At 30.7% G+C, this 19,815-nt stretch overlaps 2 protein-coding genes across 2 annotated transcripts in view; both read right to left on the bottom strand.

Annotated features, from left to right (window-relative positions):
* On the bottom strand, positions 1–8,898 carry LOC142327100 (uncharacterized). The gene is made up of 5 exons (XM_075369951.1): positions 8,744–8,898; positions 7,602–7,756; positions 2,713–2,838; positions 1,065–1,172; positions 1–175 (listed from the first exon to the last, which is right to left on the bottom strand). Exons 3-5 carry the CDS (start codon positions 2,791–2,793, stop codon positions 29–31), a joined length of 336 nt encoding a protein of 111 aa, XP_075226066.1. The 5' UTR covers positions 2,794–2,838; positions 7,602–7,756; positions 8,744–8,898; the 3' UTR covers positions 1–28.
* Positions 2,798–19,815, bottom strand: part of LOC142326529 (uncharacterized) — a 27,208-nt gene continuing 10,190 nt past the window's right edge. The window contains exon 4 of the mRNA XM_075369107.1: positions 2,798–2,838. Within this exon, the coding sequence (XP_075225222.1) occupies positions 2,798–2,838 (41 nt within the window). The remainder of the gene's footprint in view (positions 2,839–19,815) is intronic.

Below are 19,815 nucleotides of genomic sequence, written 5' to 3' on the forward strand. Positions count from 1 at the left end.
TAAAGGTTCATCTGGACAATTGGTGTTTTCACTGTATGCAGAATCTAATATCCTTACTTACCACTTCATTTTTAACTTCTAAATTTTCTGATTTATACAAATTGGTGTCTTCAATTGCTAAATGATCTTTTTTGATATCAAGTAGTTCCTCCTCCAGCTTTAGTAAATCTACTTGCTGTAATAAAAAACAAAAAAATGAATGCTACAAAGAAAAGATTTTTACGATTTTTTTGTACTCATCTTATAGATTTTTCTACAAATTTTACAATAAAACGTTTTACAATCAAATAATCTGTTAAAACTCTTGTGGTAATTCTCATGAGTTTGTTTTTTCTAATCTTACTGACATTATGTTAATAATGCTTACAGTAAAACGTTTTATCATGGTAAATATCATTTACCTTACAGCTAACGTTGCCTAAGATTTTGAATTAAATCTTATAGCTAAACAATTCTTACCAGATATTTTTATAACATTCAACATTTACTAAATAGGAGTTTGATTGTAAATGATATTTATTTATTATATTGCCACATAATATTGAAGTTTAAGAGTGAAACAAGGAAACTGAATTTAGTAGCAAATGGAAAATGCAATACCTGACTCGGATTTGATATTTTGAAAATTCAAACTGGGAATATATATATATAGTTTGTCCGTTTGCTCATGCATGATGTCAGACGAATCTGACTGACTGATTACTTTCAAATATCAGAATATGTATGTGTTACCGCAGAGAAGGTTTTAAGCCATTAACCGAGGCCCTAGCTTCTTTGAACTTTAAGATATTAAAAATATTCATTATTTCTTCACTCCCAAGATGGGTGAAGTTATGAATTAAAGAAATTCATTTAGGAAAAGATAGATTTATTCTTTTACTTCATTACTGAATATTTCTGCCGCCATTGCAAAGAAATAAGTTATGAATTTTCCGTCGTCAAAGGCGTGTGTACATTGGTTACCATAGTTCTAATTACCTATATTTAATAATTTAGTTTCTTTTTCAGGTTACTGACCAATCTCATCATGTATGTTACAATAACCAATAATTATAAATACTTACATGATCTGGATAAAATTCCTCCTCTTCTTCTGCCTTTACAGTGTGTACATCATTAATTTTAAGATTAATCCGAGGTGGAATGGCATCATTTAATGAGATCTCATATTCCTATAAAAATAAGATGAAAAAAAAACCTTACAAAAATGTTGAAATTAATTAATATTCAATAAAATATCTTTTTTTATTCTGACAAACTTAATTATACCATAGTAAATTTGTCTATTATCAAGATATACTGTCATCATAAAATAGATTAATAGAAAAACAAATTAGAAGATAAAAATAAATGCGATCAAAGTCTATATTAACTGTTTATATAAAACACATGAAATAATGTTACGGTAAATACTTAAAAATAAAAAATCACAAAGAGATAATCCACAATCCAGAGAGCGCTATAGAAAACTATTTTGAGCATATATTTAAATACTTTTTGATCAGAATGCAGATAAAAAGTGTTTTTTTTTTTTATAATTATTAATTATTTACTAAATTATAAAAGTAAACCCTATAAAATTTCTTATAATGATATTTTATTAGCTGTCAATAACACACAGGAAATTTTCGCAATTGAAGATTTAAAATGACTAGAGGAGATTATTGAAGTCGAAAATCTCTGAAAAAGAAGCCATTACGTCCATACACAGTAAAGTGGCTAATCTATCAATTAACTAAACACCTGCAGCAGAAAATTAATACCACTGAATGCTAAAATAAGGCACTACTGAACAGTCATTTGATCAGAAGCTCTAAGTCTGACTGAACATCTGACATTTGACAACTTCTAATAGACAAATGAATGAACAATATTAAAAGATTCAGAGATGTATATACACCAGAAAAAATTTTAGCAGATGATGAAAGTTTACTGGAAAGGTAGGCTAAATTTCATTCACTTTATTAGAATAAAATGAGCACACTTTGATATTAAGACATTTCAGAGCCAGAAACTGGATATATGAAAATAAAATTTGATAGCGTACGTAGGTGCAGGTACACAAATTGTAAAAACTCCTAATCATGGCTACACCACTAATATTGTCATTACTCTTTTTGAAACTAGTAACCAACTGGTGAACAATAAAGCTACCCCACGAACATCCACTTAAATGAGAATGATATGTATGACATGTAAACAATGTGTAGTCTTGTACAATCAGGCGTAACATTCCTGTGACATATGGTTTATTGAACCCCAACTATCAAAGTCTATAGGTGTCCATGGTTTATATTTTAATTGTCTATAAAAGCAACTAAATTTTACTAGGATTTGAACTTTACAACCTTTTGACTTCAAAAATCAGCTGTTACAGCAGTGTTAATTAACTGCCTATTTGCAACTCAACAAATATTAGTAACAAAATATATATATATATATATATATATATATATACCAACCTTTGTAAAACTGATTATAAAAGCAAATGTCTATATAGTGTATCTTTTAGACCATATTACATATTTCAAATTTCTTCTTAATTTAACTGAAACACATTTACTTTTTATTTTTTTTTACTTATTGTATTACCCATTAAATATAGAATCACACAACCTTTTTTTAAATTACCCCTTTCAATTATCCAGATTTGGCCTTGAAATGTCCATCTGGATAATTGGTGTGCCACTGTATATAAAATTTAACACTTACCACTTCATTTTCAACTTTTAAATTTTCTGGTTTAACTAAGTTAAACTCCTCAATTGTTAGAGATGTGTTTTGATTATTCATAATTTCAAGCAGTTCCTCCTCTTTCAGTAGTACTGAATCTATTATCTGTAATAAAAAACAATAAATAAATGCTACAAAGTAAATGTTTATGATTTATTGTACAATTTATAAAAGTAAAATAAATTGTATATGTAAATCGCTTATCATACACAAACAGCGCAGCAACAGTTAAATTATTATTAGTATTAAGTGACTTTACTGTGCCAGCTTTTGTATGGAAAACTTAAGAAATGTTTCTTTTGCTAAATGTCGCCATACAAATCTAAATATTAAAAATGCTGTTACTCACCATATAAATGGGTGTTGAAAACAACACTACGTTACAAGATGATGTTGTTTTTTACAAATTGTAAGCTTGTAAGATTGTAAACAATATTAATTTTTTTTATCGCAAAATAAGCATGAAACTAGTGCATGGAACATGGAAATGTCACTTTATAGTGTATGAAAAATGTCACACCTAAGCAGGATTTGATATTGATCATGAATATAAATTTATTAATAAGAAGAGAGTTCCATAAGCTACAAAAACAATATAAATCTACTTTAATTAAAAATGAAATTCATAGTGTATGATAAGGAGGGAAAAATAATGTTGACAACTAAATTCATATTAGACTGTGTAGAATTAATATGGAAAGGAAAGAAAGCAATGGTTCTAAATGTTGTCAAAGGGTTATTAAATATATATGTATACTTTTTATTCCCTTAATGTGTATGTTGCAATTTGTTCAAGTAGTTAACAATAAAACTACCCTACCATGGGCCAATTAGATGAGAATGATATGTAAACAATGTGTAATCTTGTACACTCAAATCTCTGCTACAGAGGAATTATTTTTTATCAGTGTTTATTTTACTGGAGGTTTTTAACTCAATTATTGCAATTCATTCAGGAAACACACACGTGCGCACACACATACACATTAAGGAATTTATTAATCTCAATTATAAAAGTAAATTTCTACACATAGAAACTTTTTTTTGTTTTTCCACCATATTTATTTTTTGTTACATTGTACAAATTTACATATATTCCAAATATCTTTCTGGGTCAATCCATTTAATGTGACCCAAGGGTTGACACTAATTAAAAAAAAATTCAAACTCACCCACTTGTTTTCCACATGTCTCAGGACCTTAAAAAAAGTCCTTTTTTTTTATTTAAGCAGTTTACCTGTGGCGGCCATTTTTGTTATGGTACACACATCTATTTTTGTGATTGTAAGGGTTTATGAAAACAATCGTAACTAAAAAACTGTTAGTCCGGAAAGAATGAACCAAAAAGCAATATATTCATATTTTTTCAAGGTGAAAGAATGGACTAGCGGTTATTTACCTATCTCTCTTCTTTCTACGAGAAAATTAGCGATAAATTTGATCTTGAAAAACAGTGAAATTTTACTTTTGGTAATTTATTTTGATGAGGCGAGGATGCCAAACACAGTTTGAATTATTTTTTTACATGTAGGTATTGTTAGTAGTTTTACCACAAATAATATCAATAGTGATATAATACTTAGCCCTACATTTTTGAAAACTAATCTTTTTACATGATTTAAGTTTTGGCTTCAAATAATTTTGACGGGCTGGTAATAAAAATTTCAAATTTGCACCGCTTGCAGTGTTTTTATAGATGTTTATGGAAAATAAAATAGTTTCTTGTGTACTGTACTAATAAAAAACTTATAACCTCTCAAAAATCATGAAAAACTTGCTACAAGCAATACAATTTTAACTTAATAAAAGGGATTTCTTGTCTTCTTGGCGATTTAATATTTTTATACTTAATACTACAGTTGAAATAGACTTGTTTGAACCATTCAATTGCAGTGCTCATCTTATAACAGGCGCTTGAATTCATTTCGTCATCAGGAAAATTCATGATGCAACATACTCATTTATGCTTGTTGCATTTAGCTTCGCAGTTACAGACTGGTGTGTCTGACATTAGTCAGTGACCTGTTCACGTCTTTACCAAGTGTCGTAAATTTCATTCTGAAAGAACACATTTTTCCAAATTTAAATTTAGTACCTGGAAAGTCTTTTTCTGTTAACTTTTTCAAAAGTATTTTTTCTCAGCAGAACAATGATCTACACAAATGTAAAAACCAAGAGCAATATATTGCCCCACATCACAAAATTGAACGATTGGATGTTGGTTGTAGCATTTTGGGTGTATCACTTCCATAAAAATTAATTAAAATTTAAGGTATTAGAAGCTACAATAAATATGTTCTTGTGTCAGAAAGCATTGTAAGATGTTACTTTACTTCAGACTAAGCTTTCCACATTAGAGATTTTTATTGCTAACCCCATGAAAGTTATTTAAAGCCAAAATTTTAATTTTTTGTAAAAAAATTAGTTTTCAAAAAATCATAAAAATTTAGGGGTATGTATATCACCATTAATATTATTTATGATAAAACTACTAACATATACCTACATATAAAAATAATAATTCATTATGTGCATGCCATCACCGCCTCTTGAAAAAAATGACCAAAAGTGAAATTTCTGTATTTTTCATGTTCAACTTAATTGGTAATTTTCTCACAGAAAGACGAGAGATATGTAAATAAACCACTGAACAATCTTATACCTTGAGAAAATATGAATAAATTGTATTTGTTTTATCCTTTCAGGACTAATGGTTTTCTTTAGTTATGAATCTTTTTGTAAGCCCCTACAATCACAAAAAAAAGTGTGCGCACCGTAACAAAAATGGCCACCACAGGTGAAATGCTTAAATAAAACCGTTAGAAATTGGTTATTAAGACTGTATAAACTAAATAACTTTCACTGTGAAGGAATATACGAAATACTCCTGATTTACTAAAAAAAATTTAAAAGAATACTTTTAAGATCCTGAAACATGTGGAACCAAGTGGGTAAGTTTCAATTTTTTTTTTTGAATTGGTCAAACCATCCTTGGCTCACATCAAATGGATTGACCCATCCCTCATTTTGAAATACATGATGGTAACTAAAATTGGCTGAATCCATTTAGTTAAAAAATAACTGCAGTTTCCAATAACACCTTCATTTATTGTGTGATTTTTTTTAACAGATATACAACAGTTTAAACGCAAGTAGCATCTTTCATGGCGACAACTACAGTAATACAGTAATATTGTTGAATGTCATGTACCAAAACTACTTATAAAAAAAAAATTAATTTTCGAAGCAGTTCTCTAGTGAAATTATTATCGCAATTATTATTAACAAAAAATTCCATAAGCTTCAAAAACATAATCTATTTATTATTAAGAATTATTTAAAAAGAAATTGTATGCAATACTCTTTGTCAAAGATTTTTTTTAAAATTTGCTAATAAAAATAACAACAGCAGATCTTATCCATCTTGTACGCTTTTTGAAGTGAGTATGCTAATAAGGGCGCCAATATTATATAACCTTTTCGCTTAAAAATGTGAAAATGTCTATCTATATTAATGATTTTTCCTTAACTAAAATTACATTTAACTGTAACGATTCCTGCATTATTTTAACTGAGAATGATACTGAAAAGGCCATTTGAGTTAATGATAACTCTTTCATAGGCCCAGAATATAATCATCCTCTTTTAGTAGTGAAGAAACGCTCTGTCTTTTTTGTACAGTTTTTAACTAAGCTCTTCAATCATTCTTTCATATCTTGATGCATTTTATACTGATTTTCGTTGTGCCATTGGTGTAGTTAATATCAAATTACTTATTAAAAAACTTGCTGCGTGTGGATTTTATAATAAATTGTTGTCTTGGATATATCCATTTCGTACAAACAGAATTCCTTATGTTAAAATTGATAATTTTATCTCTAAGCCTATTTATGTTAGATATGGATTAAGACAAGGCATGCATTTGGGTTCTCAAATTTTCCTTGTATTTATAAATTACTGTTTATTCATATGCTATTCGCATTTTTTAATTTTTTGCAGATGATATATGAAATTGTTTAAGCCGATTACAAATCTAGTTGATATTCAATTACTTCCGATCAACTTGAACTGTGAGCAAAAATAGTATTTCTGCTAACTTTAAAAAAATTAATTTCATATTCAATTTGGAAGGTTTGAAAATGTTGATATAATTGTGCAGCTGAATAATATAAAATAATACTGCAATACAAAAGGTCTCTTCTATTAAAGACTTAGCTGTATGTTTTGATAGCAAGTTATCCTTCAATGAATAAACTGGTAATACTGTAAGTCACTAAAAATGATAAATTTTATTAAGAGACTCTACAAATTTTAATTAAAATTTTAGGTCAAGCATTTATGAAGTACTAAATTAAAATTAATAAACTCTGTTGTATGGTGACCTTTTGCTGACTTGCAATTAAAATTACCTGAAATACCACATAGAATTTTTTTTACATGTGCTGCATATAAAATCAGTGATTCTATGCCAATTCTATGATTCTATTACCAATCATAACTTTATTCATATCTTTAATTTGTTAAAAATACCAAGAATTGAGAGATTTCTGATCAGGACAGATTTAATATTTGCTACTAAAATTTTTAGTAATTATTTTGACCATCCTAATTTATTGCAGTTTTTTAACTTTCATATTAACTACATTGATTGGTATAATTTTCAAAATTTTCATGGTTACATAGATTATCTATTACTATGTCACCTATACTATGTAAAGTACACTTAATACCTTATGAATGATAACTTATGAATGATAATTTTGTTATGTAATTATGTTGGTTTTTTAATATGATTTTGTATTCATGGGTTTCATGCCTGTCTATATCAATTAAATAAATAAATACAATTTAAAATTTAACATACTTACCAAATAGCAATTGTACAGTCTTTGTTTTAGGGTAAAAATAGAAAATTAGGCCACAACAGCAAAGACAATTGCAAAATTCCAGCAAGTACTTTAAAAGATCATTAAACTACCAACAAGCCAAGGTAACAATTCAATTCATAATCTAGCAACTTGAACTGAAAAATCCAAACAAAATAATTAAATCAAAATATGCAAAATCACCCAGAAATTAAATAACAAGGTAGCAAGGGTTAATTTTACTGCAGCAAATTACAGAAACAATCATGAAAACAACAGATGAAACAGAATGAAATAACGACAAAGGTATTTCCTTCTTACCTTTGACAAACAAAATCCTTTCAAAATATTACTGAATTAAATCAAACACTTAACAACATTACTAAATAGACTCTTCCAAACACCTCTCATAGACAGCTTTCTTATAATTCCTTAATGACTGTTCTTTATGTTTTATAGTGGCTTGAATGAGGTTATATTTGATATCGATTCTTTTGTGATGGCACTATTAAATAATTACTCTGAAGATGAATTTTTAATTAAATTAAAAAAAATATTTTTTCTGCATCCTGATCACCTTGCTATTTCTTATTAATATATTTACCTAACATTATTTCATGTGTTTTATTTAAATAATAAGTTAAAAAAAAAATAAGACATCATGAAAACTAGAACTAAAGATCTCCCAGTTATAAGATTTGAACACTCACTATACCACTTGGTTCCTGCGACTAAAAATATACAAATAACTTACTTATTTAATAAAAATGTTTAATTAAGTTTACTACAAAACATCACGAGTTGGAAGCTGCCATTTTGGATTTAATGGAGGAATCCCCAACCAAAAACTATACAAAAAGGTAATAATAAATTCCATAACAAGCTGAACCACCAACCCACACTCTTGTTATCTAAAAACTTTTTCTAATTTGTATGCCCCATTTTAGAATTATGTGTGTGTGTATGTATATATATATATATATAAGGCCAACCTTTGTAGACGCGTTAACCACTAGACCAGACCAGTGGGTTAAAATTAGAACAATTTACATGACTGGTTAAAGTTCACACCAATAATTGATCAACACAAAAAATTCAAACTTAAATTCTATTGATTTATATTTGAATAGCATAACATTACTTACTTATTCAGATAAACAAAGTAAACTCCAAGTACACAATAAAATTACAACGTCTACTACACCTCTTCCTAACAACGCTTTCCCACAAATTGATCAGTGATGCCAACACATGCAATTGTATACTTTAATACATACGACCTCTGGATATAATCTTGGAAAAAATATATATATACATACGTATAATATTGCACAACATACTTAAAAATAATTTTTCATTCACGGAAAAGTTAAGTGGTTTAATGTAAAAATAAAAAATGTACTGAAATTTTCATAAAATTCTTAGAAGCGATTGTAATTTATTAAAATAAAAAAAAAAATATTAAGCCAGCATTTAATAATAATAACAATGTTCTCATATACTTGTTAGGAGATGTTTATTCGGCCCAGATATCTTGAAACATGAACATCTTTGTACGCGCATCGCCGACAAAATACAGAATGCATCACCCTAAATCCGAAGTCAAATATCTAAATATCTCTTAAAGAAAATGATAGAGGCCTCCTCGACCTAAAATCACTTTGTAACACACATTGCTTCAATGAAGTGATATTTTCTCTCCAGATCTGAAACATCATCATTCGACAAAGCAGTAGTTGCATCTGACAAGGGTTACTCCCCTCTAAATCTGAATGTTGACAATTTCTACATAGTATCATTACAACTAGACATAGGATCCAAGCATGGAAATCTAAGGCGCTCCACGGTAGATTTGTCCATTCCCACGAAAATGCTAATAAGGTCGCATAAACGCGTTGGCTGAGGGACGGACTTCTATTTAGAGAAACTGAAGGTTTTTACATGCCATCCAGGATAAGGTCGTTGCGATGAACAATTACAAGCAGTTCATAGAAAATCAGTGATGAGTGCGGGATGTGTCACCAATTATCGGAGATAATTGATCATTTTATAACTGAGTGCGCCAGTCTGGCTGACAAGGAAATCTGCATCACCACGATCTTACATTAAACACTGTTCATCAGGCGTTGGCGTTGAAATTAGGACTCGTAGATGACAGGGATGTCAGGGTGTCCTTGTTATGAATAAAAGGCGAGGCCTGTGCTGGAAAATGAGCACTATAGACTGTGTTAGATCTCTCGGTAAATACTGATAAAATTATTGCTGCGAATAGGCCAGACGTGGTTCTCCACAACATTAAAGAAAAGACTGCTCGTCTCATTGATATCTGATCACAATATTATTAAGGCTGAGTAGATAAAATAACTAAGTACAACCCTCTGGCAATAGAGTATAAGGAAATTTACAGACTGAACTCAGTAAAGTCATTACCGTTGTGATAACAGCAACTTGATTGATTAATAAAAGTTCGAAGAAGTGGATAGAAAAGGTTGGCCTGGATCCTATACTCAACATTCCAAAAGAAAATTGTAAATTTTTTCTTGTATAAAAAAAAGGTTAAAAGTTTTGAAGAGCAACTTGTTTGTTTAATATTGCTTTAAATTTGGAAAATACTTATAGAACCTGATGAATTTAGATCTAAATTTACAAATGTCATTACAAATTATGCTGGGTTTTAAAATCCAGCTATCATGAGTGCTTCCAGACCATACGGCTTCGGTGCTGGATACTTTGTTGTCCACATTACAATGTTGTCTGGCAAATCCTTTTAGTTTATTTTTTTTTTGTCTTCATTCATTTGACTGGTTTGATGCAGCTCTCCAAGATTCCCTGTCTAGTGCTAGTCGTTTCATTTCAGTATACCCTCTACATCCTACATCCCTAACAATTTGTTTTACATATTCCAAACGTGGCCTGCCTACACAATTTTTCCCTTCTACCTGTCCTTCCAAAATTAAAGCGACTATTCCAGGATGCCTTAGTATGTGGCCTATAAGTCTGTCTCTTCTTTTAACTACATTTTTAGTTTATATAATGAAATATAATTATTTTTTTCTACAATCAACACCACCAATTACATATGGAATTTTGAATCTAATACTCCACTTTCCTTTGGCTTTAACAATTTCAGTTGCATTTCAGAAAAAAATTATCCATCAATTTTCCTTAAAAACTGCTTTTTCGAGAACATAATTGAATGCTTTTGTATCAGCTCTTCTGTATGAAATCCTTGCTAACACCATTCTGAAATCCTGGATATGATTACTGTCTGAGAAAAACTTCAGTTTTTTGTTGCATGCTTAAAGTAACTCTTCTAGTTTCATTTGTTTCAGGTAAAAAAAATATTGTCAAAAACTCAACAGATTCTTTCACAAACACAAATTTTCTTGTACTGATCACCACTGATTGTTCTTACACCACACACTGTTTTTACAGTACAAATGCTCATAAATGCAGCCATTTTATTAAACTGTAAATGTTTTTAGTATGGTTACTACTAACAATCAACGAGCTAGTAATAACTGATAAATTTAAGTAAATGAAACGTATTATTCCCCCAAATTTCAGTATTTACTTAGTAGTATCGGTAAATAGTATTTCAATAAATACTGATAAAATTAACTGAAGTAGTAATTGCTTTTTTATTCACAAATACTAAATAATTTACTAAAAATATAGCTAGTAATTACTGGTTTTTATTCCCTTTCCTCAATGTGATAATTAACATTTTCTGCTATTATTTTTATTAATTTTTATCTTCCGTGAAAAGAATGACTGTTCTAGGATAACCTCAGTCCAACTACTTCCACTACTCGCTCACCTTGTATTCATCCTCTTAACAAAAATTTTTTTTACAAAATTATTAAAAAATTATAACGTAAAAAATTTACATTTATTGGTACCTTTTTTTTATTGCAGGCCATATTGTCTCAGAGGTGGCTGTAACCCAAATCACAGTTAAAAAGTTAATCTTGTCCTATCTTGACCTAATCAACCCTAAAATTAATGTGGAAATGTTAGCAGTTTACTTTGTAGCAACACAAATTTTCACCATCCTTTCATGGATTACCAACCCCATGTCTTTGAGGAACATGGATTAATTTTTAAGCTGTCTTTTACATACACAGCCTTATGATTTCATTCTTTATTTACCCTTAGCTGAATTGTAAGATGGACCACTGAATGTGAATATAGGAGGAGAAAAGATTATGAAGGTAGAAGAATTTTGTTATTTGGGAAGTAGAATTACTAAAGATGGACGAAGCAGGAGCGATATAAAATGCCGAATAGCACAAGAGAAACGAGCCTTTCAGTAAGAAATATAATTTGTTTACATCAAAAATTAATTTAAATGTCAGGAAAAGATTTTTGAAAGTATATGTTTGGAGTGTCGCTTTATATGGAAGTGAAACTTGGGCGATCGGAGTATCTGAGAAGAAAAGATTAGAAGCTTTTGAAGTGCGGTGCTATAGGAGAATGTTAAAAATCAGATGGGTGGATAAAATGACAACTGAAGAGGTATTGCGGCAAATAGATGAAGAAAGAAGCATTTGGAAAAATATAGTTAAAAGAAGAGACAGACTTATAGGCCACATACTAAGGCATCCTGGAATAGTCGCTTTAATTTTGTAAGGACAGGTAGAAGGGAAAAATTGTGTAGGAAGGCCACGTTTGGAATATGTAAAACAAATTGTTAGGGATGTAGGATGTAGAGGGTATACTGAAATAAACGACTAACACTAGATAGGGAATCTTGGAGAGCTGCATCAAACCAGTCAAATGACTGAAGACAAAATAAAATTATGAGCAGCTTACACTCAAATTCACTTCCATTTCATTATCACTCTTTTTTTAAAACCAGGAAAGGCAGTTCATCAACTTTAATATCCAGTCTCCTCCCAACTGTATTAAATCTCTGAATATTTTCTATTGTCTTATATCACTTTGTATATTGATGAAACAGGATCCATTCCAGTTTGGCTTTTAATGTTCTATGATAGAATAACTACTTCAGGGAAGATGCTTTTAAAAAGATGATTAAAAGAATTATGTGTTATCCTCAATGACAGTTCTGCATTTGACAAGGTCATAACAGCCTACTGAGGAAATTAAAATAAATACTTCCACATTACTACAACTTGATTCTCATAGAACAATCCTTTATAGTATGTGTATATATATTATCTCATGGGTATGCTACTAAACTGACAAAGTCAACAAAATTTGAAAATGTGCCTAACTGTTCTAAAAATATGATATCTGTTTAAAAAAATAATTGACCACGTCAATATTTGTTGTAAACCAATATCAAAATGACAAAGTATCAGGACACATAATCAGAATAGATAGAATTGATTAACTCCACATAGTCATTTTTATGTGTTAGCAAATTTCTTTAATAACAATTAACAACTAAATGTGACCATCTTCTTTTGTTTTTATTGTTTAGCCTCCAGGAATTACCGTTCAGGTATTACTTCAGAAGATGATATGTATGAGTGTAGTCTTGTACAGTCTCAGTTCAACCATTACTGATATGTGTGGTTAATTGAAACCCAACCACCAAACACCGGTATCCACGATCTAGTATTCAAATTCCTATAAAAGAACTGCATTTACTAAGACTTCAACTTCCAAACCAGCTTAAACAGTGAAACTATATTACAGCAGATTTCACCTGTCCATCAGATAATTTCTAGCAATTATAAGGTTATAATATAACTAGAAAAGGGGAGTCCCCTTCTATAAAATTTTCTTTCATCTGATTTCCACTTATTTTTTAAAAATTATCAACCACTAACATACCCAAATGAATATGTTTTTCTCAACTAAAATAAATTTGTTAACTCATCAATGAAAAGTTTTCACTTCAATTCCTAGTCTTGAAAGAAGTGACTGGACTTCTTCAAATAAGCTTGCATATTACATCTAGTAATTCTACATAATCCATATTTCTTGATTAAATATTAGTAAAAAAAAATAAATTATACGTGTGTTGTAATAATATTGTTACAAGTAAAATAGTACCCTACAATGGTAGGGTTTTTTTTTTACGTGATAGTTTTTAAAACTCGAGATGAAATATCAGAATAAAACAAACTACTAATCTAATGAAACTCGGGTTTATATTTTAAACTACATATTTACAACTATGAATAATGATTTAGTAATATTTGTACAAGATAAATAAGAAACAATGAAGAACCTTGTGATTCTGACAAAAAAAACAGCTTATATTTTATCATCATTATATACATTCATAATTAAAAGATGTTCTGATGGGGCTTGTGACTGAAGGTAAAAAGTAATTTGAATTAACAAAATTAAGCGTTAATTAATGAAGAATATGACAGGACTTAAAAATTGTGTAACTCGCATAACTGCAATGCATCAATGATCACTGTTTTAGACAGCAGTTAAAATATTATTGGTTTTGTGAGTTGTAATGCTAAATTTGCAAACGCAATAAAAATATTTTTTCTATGAAAAATGCCACAAGATATGGGTCTGCATAACAAGTATCACTGATAATGTAATTAATGAAGCTGATATTCTTAGAAATTGAATAAAATTTTATAGCTATGAAATAGTTTACTAACAGAATTATTGTAATTCTAACACATCTGAACTTTTAGTTGAAGTTGAGCAAACAAAAAATTTGTAATTTAGATTTTTAAATTCACACAACATAATATGCAAGATGTAACGAATCTGATACTGTAATAAGCCATCAATACTTAAACTTGAATTCAGTACTGATAAGGAATTCATAGAATGATAATGTAAATACTTGAGGGTGACATTTGTTAGGCTAGGATCAACAACAAAACTTATTCACTTAAACAATATATGAATAATAGTTCTAAATCCATTGCTATATTGTCAGTAAATGTGGAATGTATTAATATGTATGACCGATTGAAGTATTTTTCAATTACATCATTTCTGGTGTTATCATAACATTGCTTAGTAAGAATATACTTATGTAGTTTAATATGTATTAGTGATATTTTCAGAAAAAAACTTCAAGTGAGAGGGATCACTCATTTGTATAAAAAAAATAATATAACTAAAAAAAATCTACTTATGCCAGTTGATAGTTGGAGAATGGCTTCATCACCGTTTCTATTGTAGCGTAAATTCTTTGTCTTCAGCTATTCACTCCATACTAGACAATGATTATAGTACCATCTAAGTTGGAGAATTAAATTGTAACAATTCTCTTACAATTGTAGATATTATAAATAGTTAAAAAATTAATGGAATAAGAATTTTGATTCCTATCTCAACAGAACCTTACTTTCTGCATTGAAATCAACAGTTCTTAATATTTTGTAAAAATTTTATTGATTAATAATTTTGCTTTTAATACAATTATGTTTTATATCTATTACTATAATTGTTTACATCTATTACACGTGCTTAAAACAAGATTAATCATAGAAATCTGGTGCTACTTTTCTAGTTATAAGTTTTTTAAGTTAACTTTAGCAAGTAACGTGTTATATTGACTATAAAGTGTTTACTTATAGCTTAATTTAGTAGATAATATTATTTTCAGAAATAATGTGAAGTTATAAACTGGTAGAAACTATTGATCAATAATTAATGGGATAAATAAGTTAGTTTAACAAGCACATGGCTAACCTTAAAATCGCCACGTGGTCAAGAACTTCCTAGTACATAAAGGTCTGCCACCTAGTTGCTTTTTTACCAACCAAATGGATCTGAAGCCTTCTTCAATCTCTTTGATCTGGCAGCAGATTCAAACCGATCGAAGTGGGACTTAGAAACTTTTCTAAGTCTCACGAGGGATTTTCATAGGGAAACAGCTGTTTCCCTATTATGTAGTTGCTAGGCTCTCGGCCCCAAAATCCTTAGGGTTGCAGGCCAGATCCTCAAGGTAGCTCCACCCCACTTTCCCATTTTCGCGGGCGATACCCCATCCCCCCCAAAAAAATTATTTTTTCATCACTATCACCCCCCATCAAAATTTTTGCACTTTCATGCAATGTGTCTACAGACTCGCTAAGAAGTGTAGAACATTTTGACAGTTTAAGATGTCTGTAACAGCAAAATGGAATAGGATAACTTATCAAACATATTGACGTGGAGGCCACACCTGCGAAGATCAGTACAGATGCAATGATGCCTGATCCTACATCTGACAGGTTGCCTGTCAGCCTGACAGGTTGTTAGGGTGGATGTTGTAAACTGCCCTCAGCGATGTTACAGCTAGCTGCCTTGAAGTTTGGCGTGTCTCAAGGAACTGCAAGAGTGCAGACAGGTCAGCTGCATGGTTTAACTGTGGAGCAGCTGGAACCCAGGCGGCAGACTGCAGCAGCATGCCAAAATGCCTTTCATGTAACGTCAAGAGGCATTGGACTGGCAGCGTAACATCCCCAAAGTGGTGAACAAATAAACTAAAGGAGAGCCGGAGGAGGAATGGGCAGCAATCGACAAGCAGATGAAAGTAGTTCAACTAAACATGAACCACTGTGTGTTGGCACAGAATATGCTTGCCAGACACATAGTGGAGATGGACATGGACATAGCCGTAGTTTCAGAGCCATATGCACTGCAACGCCGTCCGAACTGGATTCTATCTGAGGATGGAGGTGCGGCACTGTGGACGTGTGTCTCGTCCTACGCAGGACGTACATTAGGGAGTTGGCTTCGTGAGGGCGAGAGTGTTTACTGCATGTGCTATCTCTCCTCCAACATCTGCTGCCCACGTAGCAGAAGAGGCCGGTGACTGGAGTGGTTCATTCAGCCCTGTTGTATGGTGTAAAACTGTGGTTGGGAGTTTTATGATATGCAAAATATAGAGGAAAAATTGAGTTTGTCAATAGGAGGTGTTGCCTTCAGGTAATATCGGCTTATAGAACGGTCTCAAAGGAAGCAGTGGAGGTCCTACCTGGACTCCCGCTCATAGATCTCATCATTATGCAGTGCTGTAGGATAAAGGAACTGGGCCCGCCGCCTACAGATGAAAAGAAACATCAGACCCAGGAAATACAGCGCGAGATGACACAAAAGCGGCAGGAGTGATGGAATCGGACCACGAATGGCAGGTGGCACACCAACATATAGGAGACATCAAGGGGTGGTGTTGTAGAGGGCATGGCTTGCTAGGATATGAACTAACACAGTTCCTGGCAGATCATGGAGGCTTCCGATCAAACCTACATCGATTTAGTGACCGCAATGACAACTGCCAGGAATGGGGAAAAGAAGGAAAATATACATGTTTTCTTTGTATGCCCTAGATTTGCTGATGCGTGAAATAAGATGCTGGACAGACTAAACTGAACATGTATGTTTCACCCTGACGAAACACAAAGGATGCTTCTGTAGGACAAGACATTGGAGGGTGGTGGAGGACTACACCAAAACTGTCATGCGAATGTTACATGTTTATGACGAGACCCGAAATAGAGCACGGCACCAGAGGGCATGTGTGAGGACAGGCTCTCGGCTGAGTGCTTTGTCCTGATTTTTTCATGTATGTTTGCTATTTTTACTTTCATATATTTTGTATGTACATGCATGCAATCTTTTCATAGTAGCAATATTTTATTATGATCTTGCTGTGCTTTCTTTTATTAGTTTGAGATGTCTCCTGTATAACTTTGATATCTCTGTTGCATATATGATTGATATGTTCCTTTGACGTAATAATGTTGATATATTATGTTCCGGAACCTGGTTGTGATCTGTCTGGATGATCATGGGTTTTTGTACTTATGATGACTTTGAAAGGGGCTGATTTAAATTGATTTGATATCCTTTGATGTACCGTCTGCAATTATGTTCTTTGCTCATACGGTGTTTGATGTGAACTAGTGTGAGTTTTATTTGTTAGATTTGTTGCATATGTTTTGATTTGATCTGATTCTGTTTGATCACGATTTGTATTATTTGTCGTTGGATGTATTATTTGTTTGTGTACCGTTTGGATGGTGATGTATGAATGTGTAAGTGCATGCATCCACCCCCTTTCTGAAGTAATGCTTCTTTAAGCAATTCCAGGTAGTCAGGGGGTAGGTTTAGTCAGTCGGTAGTGCGCAGGTACACATATGCATTTAACATCATCTTGCGGCACCTGTTGGTGACCCAGATACTGTCATATGACGTCTGTAAAATTGATTTCCCACCTCTACAAAGAAAAAAAAGGTTAGCTAAAACGATGGCTTGGACGATGAAGTTGTAAAAGATGTAACTTTTCCAAAACATTCTGAAGCCATGGAAATGTTGAAGCAGTTGTTGTTACCTACTTTGAAAGACAAGAAAACAGGTCATCTAGCTAACTATTAATGTTTTAAGTGTTTGTGAGATTGTGCAGCCTGGAAGCACATATCTAAATTGAAACAGAAAACATTTGTGATTTTTTAAACTGAGCATTTTAAGAATATACTGATTACAGTACGTACTGTGTATTTTTTCAACATGTCAACAAAATTTTCTAAGTTGAGGGTTTTTTGCGATTTGTTATTAAATTACTACTATTCTGTACTGCATAAATATTTAAAATTACGTTAAGTAGAAATCAATTAACATTAGACAACAGTAATTTTAATACAGCTACATTTAATAATTCCTATAAGTTTAACAACACAGTAACTATAAATTTGATTGAAATATTGCCCTATGTTTTTGTAATTACTATAATTATAGTAATTATTCTATACTATATGTACTAAGAAAAATTTGGTTAGCTATTCAAATAATGCAACTGTAAACAATGCATTGTTTACTGAAAATGGTTCTATATAATAAAAAAAACTACTTTTTAATTTACAATAATTTTCCCAAACTTTTCTAATGAATTATATTGAAAAATAAAAATGCACTGACAGATATTATCTAAAATAATGAGTAAGTAACATTTCAGACGTTTTTCTGGGCAATAAAATTGGAAAAATTTATTATTTATTTTCTTATTCTATTTCAGTGAATAGATAAATCCCGACTGAATCTTAGTCACCTTCAAGAAAATTCCTACTGTATAAATAATTGTATTTAGCTACTAGAATAACTGCTGCACATTAGGATGCCCATACCTATCCATGCCCATCGTCTATCCATATGTTTATAACAATATGCCTAAGTTAATAACAATGACATACCATTAAATGTAGAAAAATGAGATTTTTATAAATGAAACAACCTCATAATAATCTACTTTTTGATGTGAGGCCACCCCATTTAAACCCCCATGGCTGGGACACTAAAAAATTTAAACGGAAAACTTAAGACTATGCAGATTCACAATGTAGGTCGGGAAAAGAGGGTAGCTTTAATTTAGTTTTAATTATCTAACTGGTACAGGATAAATGCATCTGGTCATAATATAATACAACAAACTGTTCTTACGAAAAGGAATGGTGTACATTTTAAATAAAAAAGCAATATGTTTTTTGTAGAACTTTATTTGATTAAAAAAATAAATAACTTTGAATGTACATATGAAAATTAATCAAAAACATAATTTTTAAATAATAAGAGTATATAAATATAGTTTAATCCACTTAAATATTTAAGTGGAAGATTAAGTTTTCATTTCACATACATATTGTAAAATCAGACTATATAATTCTGAAATATTTTAATTTATGAACAAAATATTATTTCTTAACATCACATAATAATCTCAATTTATATATTATAAACATTTCTAAAACTGAAATATAATAAACTAATTTTTTTATTACAATAAAATACTCTATTTGATAAAGATATTTATTTTATAAAAAATTGAATACATATAAAATTTAATAAAAAATATTATTTTGCGATAGTAAAATTTTAGTCAATAATTTTGAAAAACTGTTGAATCTGCTAAAAAATCCAGAAAAAAGCTCAACTATTTGTAACCAGTAACTAAACTAGAAAACTCAAGTCCCCTGAATAAACAAGAAATAAAGAATAATCTGATCTCAAAAAAATAATAAAGCATCCGGGTGAGGACCCAATAACTGTGTAATTTTTAAAATTATGATTATTAGCTAATTAATCAATGATCTATTACAGAAAATATTTGGAAGACAAAAAAAATCCTGCCAGAATGGCCACTCTGCCCCAACTCATCCTTGACACAAAAGAGGAGACAAAATTTACAGTGGAATGTCTCTCCTTTCAGGAACCTTTAAAATGTTATAAAACTTGTAGAGAATACAAAGAAGAGAACAGCACATCAATAAACAAATTGGGAAAT

The sequence above is a fragment of the Lycorma delicatula genome, chromosome 6 (assembly GCF_047948215.1).
Source record: "Lycorma delicatula isolate Av1 chromosome 6, ASM4794821v1, whole genome shotgun sequence".
NCBI classification, from domain to species: Eukaryota; Metazoa; Arthropoda; class Insecta; order Hemiptera; family Fulgoridae; genus Lycorma; species Lycorma delicatula.

What these genes read in the sequence shown, in the direction of transcription:
- LOC142327100 (XM_075369951.1), bottom strand. Translation starts at nt 2,793, where the DNA reads ATGAATAATCAAAACACATCTCTAACAATTGAGGAGTTTAACTTAGTT. An exon ending in TAAAAGTTGAAAATGAAGTG is followed by an intron (nt 1,173 to 2,712) that starts GTAAGTGTTAAA and finishes TTATTTTTATAG; the next exon opens with GAATATGAGATCTCATTAAA. An exon ending in AGGAATTTTATCCAGATCAT is followed by an intron (nt 176 to 1,064) that starts GTAAGTATTTAT and finishes TTTTTATTACAG; the next exon opens with CAAGTAGATTTACTAAAGCT.